We start from the raw sequence: 22,087 nt of genomic DNA, 5'->3' as shown, positions 1-22,087 counted from the left end.
TTATTATTTTCTCTCTTCTTGTCTTTTTAACTCTTATGCCTTGACTGCACCTTATGAGTCGACTGCACCTTCAATTTCGTTGTTCCTTTGTAAAAGTGACAATGACAGTAAAGATCTATCTATCTATCTATCTATCTATCTATCTATCTATCTATCTATCTATCTATCTATCTATCTATCTATCTATCTATCTATCTATCTATCTAATAAAAAAAGAGCATCCCTTGAATGACCAGTATAAATAAACTGGTCTGAATCATAATCAGAAAATAAATAATATCTTATTTTTCATCTTCATTTCATTGTAAAGACAGAATTATTGACAGAACCAATCAAAGTGCTAGACTAATTTGGATTATGGCCCAAAATAACATAAAAAAAAACTTACTTTGAGCTGTTGACTAATTAGAGTTTACACAAAACTGTTCAGTAAACTAAATGGAATCATTTAATATGAATAGACAAGTGATTTTAAAATTTATTTTGTTATAAAAATTAATCATTGAGTTACTTTTGCGTTATAGAAAAATATTAATATGCTTGAATGAAATTCTGATTATTATTTAGTTAATTTCAATTACATTTTTAATTGTGCAATTAGTTGCAATTAATTTTTTTAATCAAACAGTGGCCATAATATATATATATGTATATATATATATATATATATATATATATATATATATATATATATATATATATATGCAGTATATATAGTGTAAATTTATTCTGTAGCCATACCACATGCACTTCAGAACATGTCATCCACTTGAAGCTAAGTATGTTTGGGCCCGGTCCAATACTTGGATGGCAGACCATTTAGGAAAAGCCTTAGGTTGCTGCTGGAAGGTTGGTGAGGCCAGCAGTGGTGCTTACAGTGGTCTGTGTGTGGATCCCAGTGCAGTGATGGGGACATGTCGTTCAGATGAAATATAAAAAATGAGGTCCTGACACTCTGTGGTCATTAAAAGATCCCTGGGCATCTTTTGAAAAGAGTAGGGTTTATCCTAACATCCTGGGTAAATTGTCCATCATTGTCCTGTCCATTCTGGCCCCATAATCATTCCCTGTCTCTAATTGGCTGTGTCTCTCATCTCTTCACCACCTAATAGCTAATGTGTGGTGAGTGTACTGGTGCAATAATGGCTGCTGTTGCAACATCCAGGTGGGTGTTATACAGTACATTGGTGGGGGTTAAAATGGTTCCCCTTTCTCTATGTAAAGTGCTTTGAGTAGTGAGAAAAGTGCTATGTAAATGTAATTAATTATTATTATTATTAATTTTATTGGAGAGAGGCAACTGAAAACTACATTCAGCTGAAGCCTGTCTGGCTAATGTAAGCATTCATTTAGATTTTATATTTCCTGAATAAGAAAGACAGCTAGAAAACCATCCATCACTCTGTGGACTGTGAAAGAGTTAGGCTACTTTTCTCATCTTTCTATCACATGTTCTGGCCTTCTCAATCTTTGAAGGAGACTGATGGAGATCTTTTGTTCCTTTGAGAGCATTATATTTTTATATGATTATACATATGTACGAAATAGATATACTGTAAGATATACTGTATACTCCAGCAGACCCCCGTGACCCTGTGTCAGGATATTGGGGTTGGAAAATGACTGACTGACTGATGACTAATATTTGTTAATTTCCTGATCTACTGTACATTTACTTACTTGGCTGAGGCCTTTATCCAAGGCAACTTACAACATTTTTGACACAATTGGTTACATTTCTTTTGGTTTTCCAATTGGAGCGCAGGCAGGTCAAGTGACTTGCTCATAGTCAGACAGGATCAATAGTGGGATTTGAACCCACAGGGTTTGAAGTCCAAAGCCTTAACCACTACACTACACCATCTAAAATTCTTACTTTTTGCCTTTGGGTGTTCTGTCTTTACACATGCCTTACAGTACTAGCTGGATAAACTCAGTGTCCATTAATAATGTCAGTATGGAAAAACTGAGCAGTTGTCAGATTGTGCGTAGTTGGCCAGGAAGATTTAAAGGGGAATGGAAAGACCTGAAGCAGGGCCGGGAAGTGTAAGAGTGGCAACAGAACACAGCGACAGCCGTAATGATCAGGGGAAAGAAAACCATAGGAATCATTCAGTTTTGTTGTTTTAGTGGCATCTCTTGTGGCCCTAACAGCAGCAATAGAAAAAGGTAAAAATGCCCTTGCATTTACCTGTAACATCCTGTGTGTTTCATGGTTCATTCCACTGTTTGTCACAATAACAACAACATTTATTTATATAGCACATTTTCATGCAAAAAAGTAGCTCAAAGTGCTTTACATAATGAAGAAAAGAAAATAAAAATAAGAGACAAAATAAGAAATTAAAATAAGACAACATTAGTTAAAATAGAAAAAGAGTAAGGTCCGATGGCCAAGGGGGACAGAAAAAACAAAAAAAAAACTCCAGACGGCTGGAGAAAAAAATAAAATCTGCAGGGGTTCCAGGCCACGAGACCGCCCAGTCCCCTCTGGGCATTCTACCTAACATAAATGAAATAGTCCTCTTTGTATTTAGGGTTCTCACGGAAGGACTTGGTGATGATGCTCATGCAGACTTCTGGTTTTTAATCCATCACTGTTGGAACATCACGGTGCTTTGTGTAGATGGCACCACCAAAAGGACACCGGAAAAGGAAACAGAAGAGAGAGTAGGGGTTAGTACAGATTTTAGAGCCACCATGAATAGTTATTATAATGAATTGGATATACAGAGTATCAGGATTAAATTACAGTGAAGTTATGAGAAGGACATGTTAAAATAATGTGTTTTTAGCAGTTTTTTAAAGTGCTCCACTGTATTAGCCTGGTGAATTCCTATTGGCAGGCTATTCCAGATTTTAGGTGCATAACAGCAGAAGACCGCCTCACCACTTCTTTTAAGTTTTGCTCTTGGAATTCTAAGGAGACACTCATTTGAGTATCTGAGGTTACGATTTGGAATATAAGGTGTCAGACATTCCAATATATAAGGTGGAGCAAGATTATGTAAGGCTTTATAAACCATAAGCAGTATTTTAAAGTAAAGTCTGAATGACACAGGTAACCAGTGTAATGACATCAAAACTGGAGAAATGTGTTCGGATTTTCTTTTCCTGGTTAGGATTCTAGCAGCTGCATTCTGCACTAGTTGCAAACGATTTATGTCTTTTTTGGGTATTCCTGAGAGGATTGCGTTACAGTAATCTAGTCGACTTAAATTAGAAACTAATTTCTCAGGATCTTTCAATGATATAAGAGGTCTAACTTTTGCTATGTTTCTTAAGTGAAAAAATGCTGTCCTAGTGTTCTGATTAATATGCGATTTAAAATTCAGATTAGTCAAGTTACCCCTGAGCTTTTTACCTCCGTCTTGACTTTTAATCCTAATGTATCCAGTTTATTTCTAGTAGCCTCATTGTATCCATTATTGCCAATCACTAAGATTTCAGTTTTCTCTTTATTTAGCTTGATTAAGTTACCATTCATCCATTCTGAAATACAAGTCAGACATTGTGTTAGTGATTCAAGATAATTGGGGTCATCAGGTGCTATTGATAAATACAGCTGTGTGTCATCAGCATAACTGTGGTAGCTCACATTGTGCCCTGAGATAATCTGACCTAACGGAAGCATGTAGATTGAGAAGAGCAGTTGACCCAGGATAGAGCCTTGTGGAACACCATATAGAATATCATGTGTCTTTGAGTTGTAATTACCACAACTAACAAAGAATTTTCTCCTTGCCAGGTAGGATTCAAACCAATTTAAGACACTGCCAGACAGGCCCACCCATTGACTAAGGTGATTTCTAAGAATATTATGATCAATGGTGTCAAATGCGGCACTCAGATCTAAGAGGATGAGAACAGATAAATGGCCTCTGTCTGCATTTACCTGCAAGTCATTTACTACTTTAACAAGTGCAGTTTCTGTGCTATGATTTGTTCTAAAACCTGACTGAAATGTATCAAGAATAGCATGTTTATTGAGGTGGTCATTTAACTGCATAATGACTGCCTTCTCTAGAATTTTACTTACGAAAGGCAGGTTAGAGATGGGTCTAACATTTTCAAGAGCAGAGGGGTCAAGATTATTTTTCTTACATAGGGGTTTAACTACAGCAGTCTTAAGACAGTCTGGGAAGACCCCCGTATCTAATGACGAATTTACTATGTCAAGAATATTATCAATTAGCACATCCGATACTTCTTTGAAAAAGTTTTTTTGGTATTGGGTCAAGGACGCAGGTGGAGGGTTTCAGTTGAGAAATTATTTTATGAAAATCAGGTAAATCTATCCTAGTGAAAGACTTTAATTTGTTTATAATGGAATACTGGGGTTTAGGAGGATCCTTAGTGTTGGGGAGATATACTATGTTATTTCTAATATCATTAATTTTTTGATTGAAAAATACAGCAATAGCCTCACAGGTTTTACTGGAAGTACTTTGGAGGCATTCCTTTGAGTTACCTGGGCTTAGCAGACGATCAATCGTCGAGAATAAGACTCTGGGATTATTAGCATTGTTATTTATAATCTTAGAGAAATAGCAGCGCCTCTCAAGACGGACTGTGTTATTGTATTCTGTTATTTTAACTTTTAATATCTCATAGTGGATAGTTAGTTTAGTCTTCCTCCATTTACACTCAGCTCTACGGCATGTTCTCTTTAAATCAGACACTCTTTGGGTCTTCCATGGTATAACAATGCTAGAAGATTTTTTAACTGTCTTTACAGGTGCAACTATGCCAACAGCTGCTCTCACTTTAGTATTAAATCTTTCCACCTTATTATTTACATTATCCTCGGTATTATAGTTGGCACTATAAACGGACTGATTGCTTAGAATGTTTGTAAGTTTTAAAGCTGCTGATGAGTCAAAGAAGCGTTTTTTAACAATATGCTTCTCATGAGTGTTTTCTATCATTATTTCTATATTAAAAAGTAGAAGAAAATGGTCTGATAGACCCGTATCAATGACCTGCTTTGTATCAACTTTTAGTCCTTTAGTAATTACTAAGTCTAACGTATGATCTGCTTTATGTGTAGGCTGATTAACGAGCTGTCTCAAATCAAAAGAGTCCATGAGGTTCATAAATTCTTTTACTTTTTGGTCACACTGATTATCTAAATGAAAATTAAAGTCGCCGACTATTAAGAGTGTGTCATAGTTCATAATTAATATTGACATTAAGTCAGAAAATTCCTCAGAGAAAGACGTGTTGAATTTAGGAGGTCTATACATGGATAATACTAGAACGTGAGAATCTCCATGAATAACAACGGCGAGATACTCAAAGGACTTGATTTTACCAAAACTGACATATTTACATTTTAACCGGCTAGACTAAATGTTTGCTAGTCCACCACCTCCCTTTCCTTGGCGATCCGCACGAGTAAAACTGTAATCCGGAGGCACAAATTCGATTAAAACAGCTGCGCCATCTGAGCTAAGCCACGTTTCACTTAGTGCAATAAAATCAATTTTTCTATCACTAATAAGATCGTTGATAAAAAACGTCTTGTTAGTTAAAGCTCTAACATTTAATAGTGCCATATTTAACGTTTCGGAGGGGCAGAGATGAATACCATGTGCGTTATTGATATTTGGAACAGGAGTTATTTTTTATTAGCGCCACACTGTGTGTATTTTTTATTTAATCTATAGTTTGTTTTTATAGTTTTAATACATTGTTCATCTAAAGTAGTAATTTTAATTAAATTATTGGTGTTTATGCCGTATGTCCTGCGGTGAGTTGGCACCCTGCCCAGGATTGGTTCCCTGCCTTGTGCCCTGTGTTGGCTAGGATTGGCTCCAGCAGACCCCCGTGACCCTGTGTTCGGATTCAGCGGGTTGGAAAATGGATGGATGGATGGATGTTTATGCCGTATTGCCTAGATTTTCTACGTGCATTGAGATTGGTTATTAGAGTATTAATGTTGTGCACTTTTACGGAAGATTTTATTAAACAATTATCATATCCTAGCACAGCAATAGCATTTCGGAAGGGGTTAAGAGTAGAGATAGATAGTCAAGATAATCGAAGGACCCGGGCGCCGAAACTGTTCGGATGCAGGCCATCTCTCTTGAAGAAAAAGATCCCAAAAAGATGTCCCAGTTGTTGATGAATGCAATGTCTTGATTCTTGCAGAAGCCCTGCAGCCAGTTGTTTAATCCTAGCAGACGACTGTAGTACTCATTTGATCGTCTGACGAGAGGTAGTGGGCCCAAAATGAAGATCTTTGCCGATGGGGTCTTCTCCTTCATGTCTTTAATTAGTGCTGCGAAGTCAGCCTGGAGGATTTCCGACTGTCGGTGCCTTATGTCGTTCACGCCGGCATGCACAACAATCACTCCAACTGCCCTCTTCTTGTGCTTCTCGTAGATTGCCGGCGCACGTCTCATCACATCTCGGACACGAGCACCGGGAAAACAAGAAACAAATGATTGTCGATTAGGGCATGCGATATTGAGGTTTCTAACAATAGAATCACCTACCACTATTACATCACCAGGGGCTGAAGGCAAACTGGGGATGCGGAGAGGGTCAAACCAGCTCTGAGTTGAGATGCTCGCCTGTGCCGATGGAGGTGTTCTAGCCTTGAACCCCCGTCTGCATAGCTGAAATATGCCAAGATCTTCATCGGTGTCGTTGTCGCTCCTACGAGGTGTGGGGTTGATGTTACGCCGATTACAGATGGCGAGGACGGTTTATCCAGCAGCCGAGTCTTCAGATCCCTAAGGTATCTTCGTCTGGACAGGAGTTTCTGAATCTGTTCGTCGAGTGCCTGGAGTTCTTCAATGATGACAGCAACGCGATTCATCTCACTGTCGGCCATTGTCTGCTTCTGCTTCCGCTTCGCTTCGTGCCCTAGGAAGAATGAGAAAGAGAGATTGGTTAGATGTGTGAGGAAAGAGCCCTAGGACAATACATCACTTAATTGTCTTTGGGATTAAAACAAGTGATTTATTAAAGGCATTAAACAGCCAGCATGAAAGATAGTTCTAAAGTAAACAAATTTTGCAAAATGGCAAACTATTCATGAATAATCACATCATCTAATTGGAATTTCAGAGAAGAACGTGTATAGTTGGGAAGCTTTGAAACAAGAGGGAGCAGCTCGACAAGATGATTTCCATCTTCGTGCAGTTTCTGTAGAAACAACTGCATATGCTCTTCTCACCAGTCTGGTCCGTAAAGATATGAAATTTGCAGAGTCCATCTATAGGTGGCTTGGTGAACAGCAGAACTACGGGGGAGGCTTCTGCTCCACTCAGGTAACATAACCAATACAATAATCTTAATAAAAAAATTATTTATGCATACATTTCCCAACATGAGTGAAACTACTTGCTCTATACTTATGGTTTAATGAGTGAGCATTTCTGATTAAATAAATTTTACAGTTTATTTGACTTCTATGTAAAATAATAGATCAAACCTTGTATGAAATAATGTCTGGTATTAGCAAATGTCTTTTCAAGCAATTCTTTTCATTTCAATCTAGGACACAGTGGTGGCCATGGAAGCACTGGCTCAGTTTGAAATTGAAAGGGTTAAACCACCACCAATGAAGATAGATGTTCGTTTGAGCTCTCCAAGTAAAAGCTTTGATAAGAAAGTGTATCTGGATAACAATGCTAAAGGTGTAGAGGCAGATCTTAAGGTGAGATGTCGATTAACTGCCATTTCTAGAAATGTCATATCAGGATTTTAATATAATGAGAATAAGACTGATGCCCATATAAAAAAAGAGACTGAAGAGTAGAGTACAAAACAAGCTGATGGTAAAAAAAATGCTCAATGATATTTTTGTTATAACAAGAAAAATAAATGTAATGAATAAATGAACATTAATTTCCAAATAGGATTCATCTTATGCATGAATTTGCTGAACTCATTTTTTTTTGCATTTTTCTCAGAACTTTGTTGGAAATGAAATCAATGTGAACGTTCAAGGAAAAGGCAATGCCACTATCACTGTAAGTATTTTACTAATAACCATAGGACAACAAACTTTTGTTAGAAAGTAAAATGTGATTTGTGGACACAGTTGCATGTATAGAATTACATAATTCTTATGTTTGATTTTAGTTTTTGAAGTATTATTTTTCATATTTTTATTCATTATCTGTTGAAATTATGTGCCTTCCTTTAAAGTATGCCTCCATTACATGTGTTTTGTGGGTGGAGCCACAGGAGGTGGGGCCACCTTGATGTTTCTGCTGCTGGGTCCTCCTTCTGGCTTCATATTCCTAGCTGGTAGCAGGACCCAGCAGTTAAGCATTTGGTGTGTGAAGGTGTTTTTTTTTCTGTGAGTATTATTTTTATTGAATTTTCTAGTTGCTTTCTCATATTTTGTTTCTGTCATTGGTTTTCTGTCACCGATTGTGGATTTGGACTTGTTTGTTTCAGGATTACCTTTAGAGAATTTTATAATATTTTCCATTTTTGTTAATACACCTTCTGTTTATAACGGTCCGGTGCTGCCCTTTTCTCTACAAACCAGGGGTTTACAGTAATCCCCTGAATCAATGCATTCAACTGCTATTTCTAGAATATTGACACCGCCATATTTATGAATAAGTATGTAGATATAACTGATGTATTTTTAAACAAGGAATAGTATATCTCTTTCTTCACTAAAATTTGATAGTTCAGCTCTATTAGCTTTACATATGATCCTAATAGTTTGAAAGAAAAATACAATTAACACATATATTAAAACTAAAATGTCTGATTTATGCCAGAGGTTATGGAATTAATGTGTGTTCTTTCATATCTCATACAGTTTTTGAAAATTTACCATGTAATGGAGCCAGAAAAAAAATGTTCCAACCTTCATCTTGAAGTCAATGTAAAAGGGAAAATTAAAAAGCAAGGTAAGTTGACTGGTTTGAGTTTGAGTGTGTGTGTTTGACCTTTGCTTCCAGTTCTGCCAGCTGAGGTAACCAGCCTATGTAACTATTTACTAAATAGCTATTTTTAAATATTTTGCTGTTTTTTGCACATTTACTTTACTATAAAGCAAAATCATAAATAAAAATCATAATAAAAAGGAACATTGTACGTATCCCACACAAGTTAAGTTATTTCTACTCACCCACAATTTTATAATTTGCAACTTTCCTTCAAATATTTATTGATAAGCAATCTGTCTGTCAGTTTCTAATCATGTTTAATGTGTTTCACATGGTATTGTTTTTAATTGTGACTAATATGCTTCTTAGGAATTATTTTATTTCTTTCATTGTTTTCTTATCATACATTGTAGATATTAACTGTTTTTTTTCTGTTGTGTCTGCTGTCAAAGATGTTTCTACCATTGCCAGGCATGTTGTCATGTAATTTACGGTCTGCTCTTGTGCTTCATCTTCTCCTTAATGGTTCCTAAATGGTTTCCAATCACATAATCCTAAACCTTGCAAAATCCACAAACAATCATTGGCTGTGGTTCTCCCACTTTTAACACTGGTATTACTGGGTCAATCTTGCAAACCTCCACCTTAGTCTAACACAGTTTTTATATGTTTGAGAATTTGTTTGCCAGATGTTATAGTTTATGTGCATTCTACAATCTACACACTCTTTTAACAATATAGCTTAATCTTCCTTGTTCTTATTTCTGCAACTACAGTACATACTGTTACACTGAATTCTCCTGATTCTTCACAATGTTTAGCTTTCCTTTTCATCTCTAACAATCAAGTAAAGGCCAGGATCATTATTTTAATGTTATTCTATACTTTTTATTATACATGTACTGTATGTGAGTTTGCCCTGTGATGGACTGGTCCCAGGTTCAGGGTTTGTTCCTGCCTTATGCCCTATGGTACCTGGGATAGGCTCCAGCACCCACCCATGACACTGCAAAGGACTAAGTGGGTTAGAAAATGACTGATTGACTGAAAATAACAAAAAAAAATGCAAATGGAGCAGCGTCTTCTGAAGTACATTACCATGTTCTGTAAACATCAGTTATTTGTTTACTCAATTTCACTTGCTCCATAGACCGTATTTATGTTTTTGGAAACTTTTTGCCGTAAAGCTCTTCCTGATCGTTTATGCTATTTTTGCATGATAAGTTAGTTGGACAATTCCATTTATATGTATTAAAGCCATCTACCTGTTTATGTCTTTGGAATTTGTTAGGTTTGGTCTTACTTTCTAGGTTCTTTTTTCCCTTTATTTGAGAACAACACATTGAATATAACTAAATCATACAAATTAGAGTAACATAGCAAATACAACAATATGCTTTAAAATGAATCGAAAGATTCTAACCCACTTTTCCTTCCGCATTTTTTTCTTTGTAGAGGACACCTCTAGTGTATCCTTTTATTTCATTAATTTCCTTAAAAAATCTTTTGTTTGGCAACATTACTGCTGGGAACTTCTTGATTTTGATATGGAAGTTCCCTGAAAAGCAGACATTTTAACATTGATGAATTTTCTTCTATAATATATTCACTTGGAGCTACTGTGCCTTCATCTGGGACAAACATTATCTGTTCTGACAGTTTGTGGAAGTCTTGAAAAATAAATGAGAGATTACACAAATAATGTTTTCAAGTGACTTTTCTGATTTTCTACTAAATGTTTTGGCTGAAGTTTTTTCAGTTTCTAACTTTTACTCCTTTTTCTCACTGCCCTTGACTCAACAATTACACTGCAGGGCAGGGATCTTGGTTGGTTAGTGAAGGTAGCAGTACAGATGAGAATGGGATTTTGGTGATGCTGGCATTTTATTTTACCTCTCTACATTTTACCTTTTGCATTTTTTACTGTTGAAATTTTAAAAATGAAATATGAAAAAGGTAATGTAGACAATATGGAAAGAAAGCTTAGGAAGAAATGTCTAAGCAATATATTGAAGAAGTAGTCAAACAAAATACCTTCATTTGTCCATGAATAATCTGAGTTCACACATTGGAACAGAGCCCTAATTAAAGGCTGCCAACCACAAATGAAACGTGTTTTATACAGCTTCTATATCCTTAAACACAACCCTGCTTTAAATAAAAAAACACCTTTAACCCAACAGAACTGGAAGACTATTTCTATGATGATGATTACGACAATGACAAGCCTCAGTCTGATGCCCCTTCTTCAGAAATTGAGTGGTTTGATGTTAGAAGCAGGAGAAGGAGAGAGGTTCCTGGAAACCAAAATACAAAAAATAAGGAAGTTACTTTTGAAGTGTGCATTTGGTAAGTGGAGGTTAAAACAAATATAAAAAAACAACACTCAGAGACCTTTGTTTATGTGCCCACATTTACTGCTGTCTGTTTTGTAAATATTTCCAATATGCTGATTTTGGAACAGGCACGACCTAGCGGCCAACATGAGTGGAATGGCAATTGTTGACATTACATTGTTGAGTGGATTTGAAGCCCATGAAGAAGATCTTGAAAAGGTACTTCTAAAAATTTCTTACAAACACATATATTAATATCATTAGTGATACCATTGCTGAAATCTCTAGTTGCTTGAATTGTAATTTCTATTTAAACCTGTACTTTATCATGTTTACTATATATAACAATATAGATATTTTCTATTTAACACATCAAACAAAAAGAGACTGTAAAACTCATGACCAATTGCAGTTACTGGTCTTAATAAAAACTACTTCCTCAAATTAATTCAAACCATCTTTTTTACTTGCTGAACTTGCTTAATTCAGGTTTGAGCTTTTGGGGACACATATGTGGTGCAAATCAGGACCTTACTGCGGACAAGGTACCATCACGTGGCTCACTAGCACACACTCATAATCATTCTTACTGGGCCAACCTAGACTGGCATTTGAGCCTCACACACATAATTGATTTAGGGATACGATATGAAAACTGGCACACAGATGGATTAGAACCTAGTCACTTGGAGTTTTATTGAAAAATGTCTGGATTTTTCAAGTTGAAATTATTTATTCACAATCATGGGGTATACTGTATTAATTTGCCCCATGAAGCTGTGTTCTAAAGTGAAGCGTTTTTTATACATTTAAAGAATATTTGGCCTGTTCTTACCTTTTAAAATGAAGCTGAAAGGGCATGGGTGCAAATGTAAAACATAAGCCTTAAACCTTACAAAATCTGTACATTTTTCAAATCAAGAGTGTTGCAGAGTATTGTTTCATGTCCAGAGATTACACATATATTATAAATTAGCGTATCCATATAGTTTTAGGGAAAAAAACAATGCATTTTTGTGAGATTCAGCCATTTCAAAAGTAGACTGGCTGTGAGCTTAACCTCACTACTCACAAATGTTCATTCCCATGAGCACTGTTTCCTCCAGTATATCCATTTCATCTTAAAAATTACTTTTGTGCCGCTATTACCATTGACATTATTTATTGTTGCGGTTTAGGGATTAATTGTTGTCTTTGTTCTCTAGACATCTAGACAGTAATCACCAAAAAATGTCACACTTATAATGACGCACAGTCTTTCACGATGTGTGATGAACAAGGTCATAGGCAAATCTAAAACACCTGTCAGCACTCCACAGAAGCATTCTGGTCTTGAGAAAATGTCTACTGAGAAGAAACATTGAAAGTTACTAATTACTTTTACTCACTCAAAAATCTTCTAGTCAGCTGTTATCTTACTACTATATCCACAGCAAAAGAAACTCTGAATGTGCTATAAATTTTGATAACTGGAACTTGACTATATATGAGGTGAAGTTTAGGAAAAAATAATCATGATTTGTATGCACATCTTCCATTAAACCACTTTGTCTAAATGTGACTCAGAACGTGTGCCAGTACTATATATAAAAAATATCATTTGAGTACACATGGCATAGGAAAAAATATGATTTTGGTACACATGTGCCACCATGGCTAGTGTCTGTTTTAAATCATGTATCATCACAATAGTTTGATCAGATGATTTCAGGGTATACTATACACTATGGCACACTTTTGTGCAGAGCATTATTTGTTACAAGCCACTGCAGAACAAATAACCTAAAATAAAAAAGAACTGGACAAAGTAAAGAGAAAAATGTTCAACCTGAAGCTACTGTGAGACCACTTAGTAATTGGTGGTAAACCTGTGGGAAATGTAAAACTTCACCCACAACAGCTGTTGTCTGCAGACAAGTGAACAGGAATTATATCTTTACCTCAAGAAAGTAGTAATAAAAATCTATGATAAAATGTGTTACTGCCAGTTTATTTTTGTTGTCATAAGCATGGCCCAGAAATGCTGAAACAATGTTTTCTTAAAATGAAAACTTTTGCTGCTTCAAATTACATATGTTCGGTTTGGACTCATGCCCCTTCAGCTCCATCTTAAATTACAAGAACAGGCTTGATACTTTTTTAAATTTATAAAATATGATTCACTTTAGTAAACAATTTCAAATAGAAAATTAACATATACCATGCGTGCACAATTCCCTGCTTCACGTTTGGTCTGGGCAAAACATGCCTCATAGGTGCACATGTGCAGCATTTTTGTTCCTGACGTACATCGTGTTTGGCCTTTCTATTCAGTGTCTGGTTCCAAACCCGTGTGAAGCCCAGAGCACGTACAGCTGCCCTAACCCCAGCACAAACAGGCAGGACACCAATTGCGACACAGCCCACGGTTTACTGTATTTACACAATGTTCTCCTCCACAGCACACAAGACACAGAGCATAATACAGTCCCTCTGCCGCCAGTCTTTCTGCCTCCACTCCTCCTCAGGCTTTGTCCTTCCATAATCAGGGCGTCCCGGCCGAGTAAGGGCCCTGGCCATCCGCCACTCCTGCTAATTGCGTATTGTGTGTTTCTGACCAAGTACTTTATCTGACTGTTTTAATAATTAACATGTTAGTGTACTTTAAGTTTATAACCAACACTTTTACATTTTTTTAACATTTTTTTAAAACATTTTCTAATAAAAGTTCACATATATGTAAATGTGCCATGATAATCATGTTTCTATTTGCGAATAAGCGGATTATTAAAATAATTCACTGTTAACATCCAAGGAGTGATACTCTGTACTTTAATTTGTTCTAAGGTGCTAATTTCGACAAGTTCTGAGTCTACAGAAATGTATTAAATTGTAAGGCTCATGCAAGGCTCATGCAGTGCCTGTGTTCGGAAATTGTGGTAATATTGCCATCTGTTGTTTGACTTAAAGAACAGAATTTCAAGTTTAAAGGAACTTAAATTTTGATGGTTGTAGTTACTCTTTCATGGTAATCTGTAGTGTTTCAGTTTTGACATTTTGATTGTTTCCATTTGTATATGCACTTTATTAGTACTTGTGTACTTACTGTATTTATTTCTCTTTAGATACCACACAGGCACACACATCTGTTAACGTATTTGATGCAAAACCTGAAAAGGGGTTCAAACTACTCCCTGATGTAGCTGCTGTTCTTTCTAACTGAAGAATTAGGCCAGCTGGTGTACAATCAGTCCAGTAATGTGCAACTGTCCCTCACACCATGATTGTGAAGAAATACTGTAACACTGACTTGGAAAAAATACCAATCTTATCCTTTAAAACAGGAATCTTAACTCCTGTCCAATAATGAGTTCAATATTTACTACATTCAATGTTAGACATCAATAAACCAAACTAGATACAAAACGTGCATTTATTTTACATTAGATATATTAGAGCTATGTTACTTGTATAAGTGAATCATTATTAAATCAATAAATAAATACATAAATATATGCTTATTTTGTAGTTGAAGAATCAAGTGGACCAGTACATCAGTCACTATGAGACTATGGATGGACGAGTTATTCTCTATTTTGATGGAGTAAGTCTGACACACTAAGTGATTAACTGCTGAGTTCCAAAACCTATACAGAAACTAAAAATAAGTCACTAGAATACAGGTGTAGCATTTGTTTAGTGTACAAAAACTTAATGAGAAAATTTATTGCAAAACAGACAGAATAGAAAAAACTCAAACCATTGCAAAAAGATATTTAGATTGGAGGACAGGAGGAATTCAGTATACCCTAAGTTCTTGTCAATAAGCCGCGGCTTATCTAAGGAAAAAAGTTGTGAAAATGAAAAAATAGAATATCGGCTTATACATAAGTCCGGCTTATACATCCATCGCGGGGGTTGCGTTCCAGAGCCACCCGCGAAATAAGAATATCCGCGAAGTAGAAACCATATGTTTATATGGTTATTTTTATATTGTCATGCTTGGGTCACAGATTTGCGCAGAAACACAGGAGGTTGTAGAGAGACAGGAACGTTATTCAAACACTGCAAACAAACATTTGTCTCTTTTTCAAAAGTTTAAACTGTGCTCCATGACAAGACAGAGATGACAGTTCCGTCTCACAATTTAAAGAATGCAAACATATCTTCCTCTTCAAAGGAGTAAAGCAAACAAATCAATATGTCTGTTTGGCTTTTAAGTATGCGAAGCACCGCGGCACAAAGCTGTTGAAGGCGGCAGCTCACACCCCCTCCGTCAGGAGCAGACAAAGAGAGAGAGAGGGAGAGTTTGTTTTTCAGTCAAAAATCAATACGTGCCCTTCGAGCTTTTAAGTATGCGAAGCACTGTGCAGCATGTCTTTTCAGGAATCAGCTTTACAAAAGATAGCAACGTGAAGATAATCTTTCAGCATTTTTAGACGAGCGTCCGTATCGTCTAGGTGTGCAAACAGCCCCCCTGCTCAATCCCCATACGTCAGGATCACAGATAGTCAGCGCAAGAGAGAGAGAAAAGTAAGCCGGGTAGCTTCTCAGCCATCTGCCAATAGCGTCCCTTGTATGAAATCAACTGGGCAAACCAACTGAGGAAGCATGTACCAGAAATTAAAAGACCCATTGTCCGCAGAAATCCGCGATATATATTTAAATATGCTTACATATAAAATCACAATTTAAATGACCGCTACGCGCTCGTGTTGACTCGGCGACGCCCAGAGCAGAAAGAACGCGCTCCGGCCGCTCCAACCGCGCCATGCGGGGAGTGAGAGAGACGGCAATATCTCACACTCTCTCCCCCCTTAAAGAAATTAAATGGGCGCGAGTGAGACCACTGACCTCCCTCCCTTCTATTAGTTATAGGTTATAGTACGTTCGGCTTATCCATGAGTCCGGCTTATCTATGATACGATTTTATTTTAAAAATTCGTATGATTTTTGGTCTCCGGCTAATACATGAGTCCGGCTTATAGACAAGAACTTAGGGTAATAACTTTTTTATTTTTCAGGCTGATCTTTATAGTATTGTCACACTACATTTCTATAGATAGTTATAACGAGTGAGCAAAGTAGGAGAAAAGGGTAAGAAAAATTTAGTTCAAGTTTAAATTTGTGGTCACCTGTACTTACAGTGACTAATTATGTTTTAGTTCATTGGGGGTTTACTTCAAACTTAAATCTGCAGACTAGTTATATTTGGACCTTATATCAGTCATTTGGATTCATGCTGTTCTGTTATACGATGTATTTCTGCATATGCTATATATAGTTTCTTGCAAAGTAAAACAACTCTTCTTTATTGAAGAAAATCACGGTCATTTCAATGTAGTGCCTTATTACTTTTGTTATGTTATGGATAATATACTCTATGTATGTAAGAAATATGATTGAATAGCTTAAGAATGGTGGTGTCTTTTTTTTTTTTTTTGTTCATTTCTCTAGGTACCTTCAGAAAGACAATGTGTTGGATTTCAGGCCGAGCAGACCATCCCAATCGGGCTATTACAGCCTGCCACTGCAACGCTTTATGACTATTATGAGCCAGGTCAGCAATGACAGACTAAATAGAAACAGTCAGTCCATGAATATGTTTAAAGAAGAGAACAGCACTAATACAGTATTATTAATATGTTGATTGTTTACCTTTTACAATAGTTTGAAGCATTAGCGATACACTAAAATGGCATGTCAGCCACAAAGGAATTATTGCAAAAATACTTTAACTAAAGCAAACCAGCATAAGGGTTATTGCTTGTTATTGCTGATGCAGAGAGGGAACAAGCTTATAAGTCTCCATTCTTTTCATTCCAAATAATTAACAACTGGGAATGCATTTGTTTCATAAACAGAGTCTGTAATGGTGGAAGGGTAGACCTGTCTATACCTGGAAAGATATCAATATATATAGATGTAAAACCAACCCTGTTGCTTCATCACTTTACCTGACACTCATTGAAAAAAAAACACTTCGCACACATTAACTCATTCATCCCAAGGAAAACTGACAGAACCATATGCAGCTATCACTGATAAACGTCAGATCAGATAAATGAGATACAAGCAAAGGTTCCATTACATAACATTGAAATATTCTTGTGACCCGATTTATATTGAAACAAAGCAATAAACAAACCACTATAAACAATTGTAACAAAACTGAAACAAATATAAACAAATGAACTATTTTTAGGTTTATCCCGAAACTAAATTTAACTCAAATTCAGAGTAACTTCAGTTTTTTTTCTGCTGCTTACTTACATGAACAACAGAAAAGAATCATATACTGTGCAACACCCTTCAAGGGGTAGGTCTGACAAGTACCCAGCTTCCATAAATAAGACACGGCTGGTTCTTGTCTACTGTTTGAAGTTATAGTATTTTCACCTTTTCAGACTTTTTGCATTTATTTTAGCAGTTTGTGTTGAACTTACAAGGTAAGAATAATTTAAATAATAAAGTTGTTTACATTATTATGTGCTTAACATAGCAAATTTATAGTCAGTGTAGAGAATATTGACACAAATCGTGTGGCTGCATATATGTATGTAATGTGCAGATACGCACTAACTGAAATTTCCTCTTAGGCGTATGCAGTGTTTTTGGAAGTAAATTTAAAAATTGTTACATTTGTATTTGTAACACTCACACACACATATAAGACCCTCTTCCTTAGTTGATCATGCAGGCTGATATGCCTTTCTACTATAGAAGGTGGTCCTTGCACTGGAGCTTACCCGAGATCCGGCAGGTTCCTAAGATGTCAAACAGAAACTTTAGCTCAAGGGAAGAGTTGAGTTCCAGGAACTGTGTACAGTCAGCCATTTTATACAGTGTAAGTGGATGATGCCAATATCAACAGAGTCATCCCCTAGTGCACAACAGAATAAGTAAAAATAAGCTAAGACACCATTTTTTTCTCTTTTAATTCATTTATTATTTATTGTTTATGAAATTACATAACTTATTGGTACTATACCAACAATATTAAATACAGTATATGGAAAAAGTCACTATGCAGAGATAATGATAAGAGCCAGTAGTTTAAGTAATATGGTATTTATTTCTTTCCTTACCGATTTACAAGTCTATCCTTGATTTACTTTTTGCATGGACAATAGCTTCTTTTTTGTGAGTTTAGATTTTAATAATTAAATTGTAAACATGTTTAAATAACAAATACGAATACGCATTCTCTCCGTGCCACACAGAAGTAAGTTTTTCTTAGATATACTGCATGTTGTGTCATTGTCTACTTTACATAAGTTCCACACAAGTCTAAAAATCTTTGTTATGTTTTACAGGGCGGAGATGCACCATTTCATACAACGCACCCAAGCGAAGTGCCTTTTTGTCCAAGCTGTGTTCTGGAGACGTATGCGAGTGTGCTGAAAGTATGTGAATTGTAATTTACAAATCAGACAGTTGGTGGAATCAGCCTCTAACAAGCAAGGCTTCTGTTCCTAAATAAGAAAATGTTACTTGAATACTAGCATTTGAAGAAAACATTTGCAAGGTTTAGGTCCAAATCAAGCAAGCAAAGTAACTGTACATATAAATTAGTTCACTTTTTGTTCCTCTTTTAACAAGTTTCTTTCTTATTCTATGTCTGTTTCGGTGTTTAAGTAAGCAGCCTTTTATTTATTATTTATTATAAAGTAAATTAATTTATTTATGACAATTATTGTTAAAAATGTATACAGTAAAGCATGTTAACCAGTACAATTAGACTGGTAAGACTGGGCTTACTACAATTTGCTGAGTTCATAAATACTCACGGCGATCATCAGTAATTAAACATTCATAAATACTATGCAGATGTATTGCATATGAGAAAAGCACTATATAAATGCAAAGTATTATTATTATTATTTTTCATGAAAATGCTTCACTTAATACATTTGGTTAGCTTATACAGTAGCTAAGCTGGTTTGTGGAATAATTTGGTTTATGTGCACTGTGAAAACCAAAGCAAATAATACAATACTATGGTAGGATATGTTTATTCTCTGGTGCAATATGCCACATGACGCCAGCTTGACTTGTGACCAGGAGAAATCTGCAGCAGTGTGTCCAGTACAAACAGTTTAATTATCAGAATAAAGAATATAACTATTTCAAATTTTCAAGCCAAAAACAATACTGATAATTTTGTTCCAGTGTCTAACCATTTTCATAAAGACATGCAGAAAAAGATTAAAAATAGTTTGGTTGCAATATATAGAAGCTTTGTGCTTAGCTAATACTTGAACATCATATGAAGAGTGCTTTTCCTCTATACTTTCTGTAGTGCCTACAAATGGCCAGACATAAAAATACATCAGCTATTAGCTTTCTAATGTAAATTCCAAATACATAATTTATTCAATATAGTCAAAATAATGATCAATTGTACAATTAAAGATGCTACAAATGTTTTGAAAGTCTGTCTCCTGCTTGCACAAAATAGGTGTGTTTCTCCATAAGGTGTCCAAAAAAGAAATCATGTGTTTCCTGGTACACCTGTCTACATAGAAATGTCATCAAATTTTAAAGATATTTATTGTTTTTTTTCTTTTCATGGTGAAATAAAAAAGTACAACATATTTTCCCACGAGTGCTACCAGTATTTGTTGTTTTGGAGCAATCATGTCGACAGTTGCCATGACAATCTATCCCAGAACCACCCAGAAATGTTCAATGTGTGTCACACTAGCCTTGCAAAGCATCATTGGGATTTTTCATTATAGGAAAAAAAAAGTTAATCTAAGCCAGCTGTATGGTGAATTTTCAGGTATTAATTCAACAAAGTCGCTGGCAACCCATGCGAATTAACCCTAATTTTGGAGACCCATACAGGTCGGGTCTCTGGCTATAGCCCTGGAAAGCCCTCACTAAACTCCAGGAATGAGTGGAAGGTAGAAAGCAAATCTGGATGGGGCATCAGTCCATCTCAAGAGTCACATATGATTAGAGGGTCATTTTGCTTGACTTGACTCACTATTTCTAGGTGTCGAATATCAACGGTCAGGCTCCTACTCCAACTTTTATTCAGTTAACTACTATTTACAAATGTGAATTTGTGCATTTCCAAAAGTAAATTAGTGGAAAATTAAATGTTGCTTCTTTTATTTTAAAAGCAAGTTTTCTGGGGATACAGAAATTCAGCAAAAGTGAACATTCATGCTCTTTCTGATGAACAACTTAGTCACTCACACCAAACCAAATTAGAGTTACAAGTCAACCAAACATGCACATTTTTAAGTTGTGGAATAAAAAGCCGAGTACCAGGTGATACATTCATATAGAAATGGGGAATGCAGGCAGATTTCACACAGACAATGACCAGGCCAAGATTTCAAAGTACAGTAGTCTTATAGTACTCTGAGGTAGGTAACCGTGCAACTATGCCACTCCAAAAAAGAAGAAGGCAAGTTACATCCTTTTGTATCAGTTTTAAAACATAGAATCTAAAACTAATTTGTATAATCATAAGAAATTTTACTTATAAGGAAACAGTTGAGAAGATCATTCAGTCCATTAATTTCATTTGCTTAACTCAGGGGTGCCCAATATGTCGATTGCGATCGACCTGTAGATCGGAAAGGTAATGCAGGTAGGTCGCGTTGCATTCAAAAAAATTATTTTTTAAATGTTACTCTATCGTATATCCTCCCTGTGGCATTAGCCACTTGATGGACATTCAGGACGGCCAGTCTGAGAACTCTTTTCTTCTAACACACTGGTCATCCCGCATGCACGATCAAACGCGTGAGCTACTGCAAAACTCCGGCTATCTACATGATCTAGTTAGCCTTCCAATTTATATCGACTAATGAAGGGATTTTAAAAAAGATTTGTTGTTTTAGGGGGGGAGGGTATGGGCTGGATGTGGAATTGGAAAAGGATTTGTTTTTCTCACAATGTCACAATCGAAGTGCGTTTGTCTGATCTGTCAATCTATTATTGCTATTCCAAAGAAGGAAAATGTGGAAAGGCACTTTCGAATTGTTCATAAAAACTACAAAACTGACTTCCTCCCGAAAAGCGATCTGAGAAAGAGAAAGGAGAGGGAACAAAAATCGCAGTTAATCGGACAGCCGTCATTTTTCATTCGGCTGAATTCAAAAGCAAAGGCAGACACACCGAAGCATCGTTCCGGGTGAGTCACTCGATCACTAAGCAATAAGAAGTCCTTCCAAGATGGAGAGATGATAAAAGAGGCCTTCGTTGAGGCAGATGGCTAGGGAGAAATTCCTGCTGAGATTACGAGACCCCTGGCCGTAGAAAAAGAAGTTTCTCCTTGTCATTAAACATGCAGAATACAAGCAACATAATAATGATCAATGGCTGCTAGACTTGGCATTTTTTTTCCGATCTGACTAACATGTTGAATGAGCTTAATTTACAGCTGCAAGGAAAAGACAAAACCATGGTCAATATGATTAACTCAGTAAATGCTTTCAAACGAAAAATGCAACATCTGTCCTCAAAGCTGCAGCGCCTTGATTTGGGGAACACCCAAAACCTCGCGTCAGAGCTGGAGACGCAATGGAAGGCGTGTGCGCAACTTGACAGCATACACTACACAGAGCAGATTGAAAATAGTCTGTCAGACTTTGACAGACGGTTTCAAGACTCAGCTTTACTTGAGCCAATCACTACATTTAAGTGCTATCCATTTAGGGAAGATGTTGAGGGTGATTCACCCGCATCAAAAATTGTTTCACTTAAAACTCCAAAACTCCTCTACAGTGGAGGATGAGATTTTGACACTACAGGATGACATTCAGCTGATGTATGGGGCTCATGGACAGTTTTGGAACTTACTCACAGAGGAAAAGTACCCAAACATGAGGAAATGTGCTGCCTCCTTGACTGCATTATTCGGCTCTACTTATTTATGTGAGTCAGCCT

The 22,087-nt window shown here is 36.2% G+C and overlaps 1 protein-coding gene and 1 long non-coding RNA gene across 2 annotated transcripts in view; one reads left to right on the top strand and one right to left on the bottom strand.

Annotated features, from left to right (window-relative positions):
- Window positions 1–22,087, bottom strand: part of LOC127529643 (uncharacterized) — a 744,809-nt gene that overhangs the window by 60,659 nt on the left and 662,063 nt on the right. The window lies entirely within an intron of this gene.
- c4b (complement 4B (Chido blood group)) overlaps window positions 1–22,087 on the top strand; it is a 104,606-nt gene that overhangs the window by 65,863 nt on the left and 16,656 nt on the right. Inside the window, exons 29-37 of the mRNA XM_051933689.1 lie at window positions 7,078–7,280; window positions 7,511–7,669; window positions 7,926–7,985; window positions 8,795–8,885; window positions 11,048–11,213; window positions 11,329–11,419; window positions 14,709–14,783; window positions 16,637–16,739; window positions 18,496–18,585. Of these exons, the coding sequence (XP_051789649.1) occupies window positions 7,078–7,280; window positions 7,511–7,669; window positions 7,926–7,985; window positions 8,795–8,885; window positions 11,048–11,213; window positions 11,329–11,419; window positions 14,709–14,783; window positions 16,637–16,739; window positions 18,496–18,585 (1,038 nt within the window). The remainder of the gene's footprint in view (window positions 1–7,077; window positions 7,281–7,510; window positions 7,670–7,925; window positions 7,986–8,794; window positions 8,886–11,047; window positions 11,214–11,328; window positions 11,420–14,708; window positions 14,784–16,636; window positions 16,740–18,495; window positions 18,586–22,087) is intronic.

The sequence above is a fragment of the Erpetoichthys calabaricus genome, chromosome 1 (assembly GCF_900747795.2).
Source record: "Erpetoichthys calabaricus chromosome 1, fErpCal1.3, whole genome shotgun sequence".
Classification (NCBI taxonomy): domain Eukaryota; kingdom Metazoa; phylum Chordata; class Cladistia; order Polypteriformes; family Polypteridae; genus Erpetoichthys; species Erpetoichthys calabaricus.
Note: the sequence above shows the minus strand (reverse complement) of the source record. Positions and strands in the feature narration are given on the sequence as shown.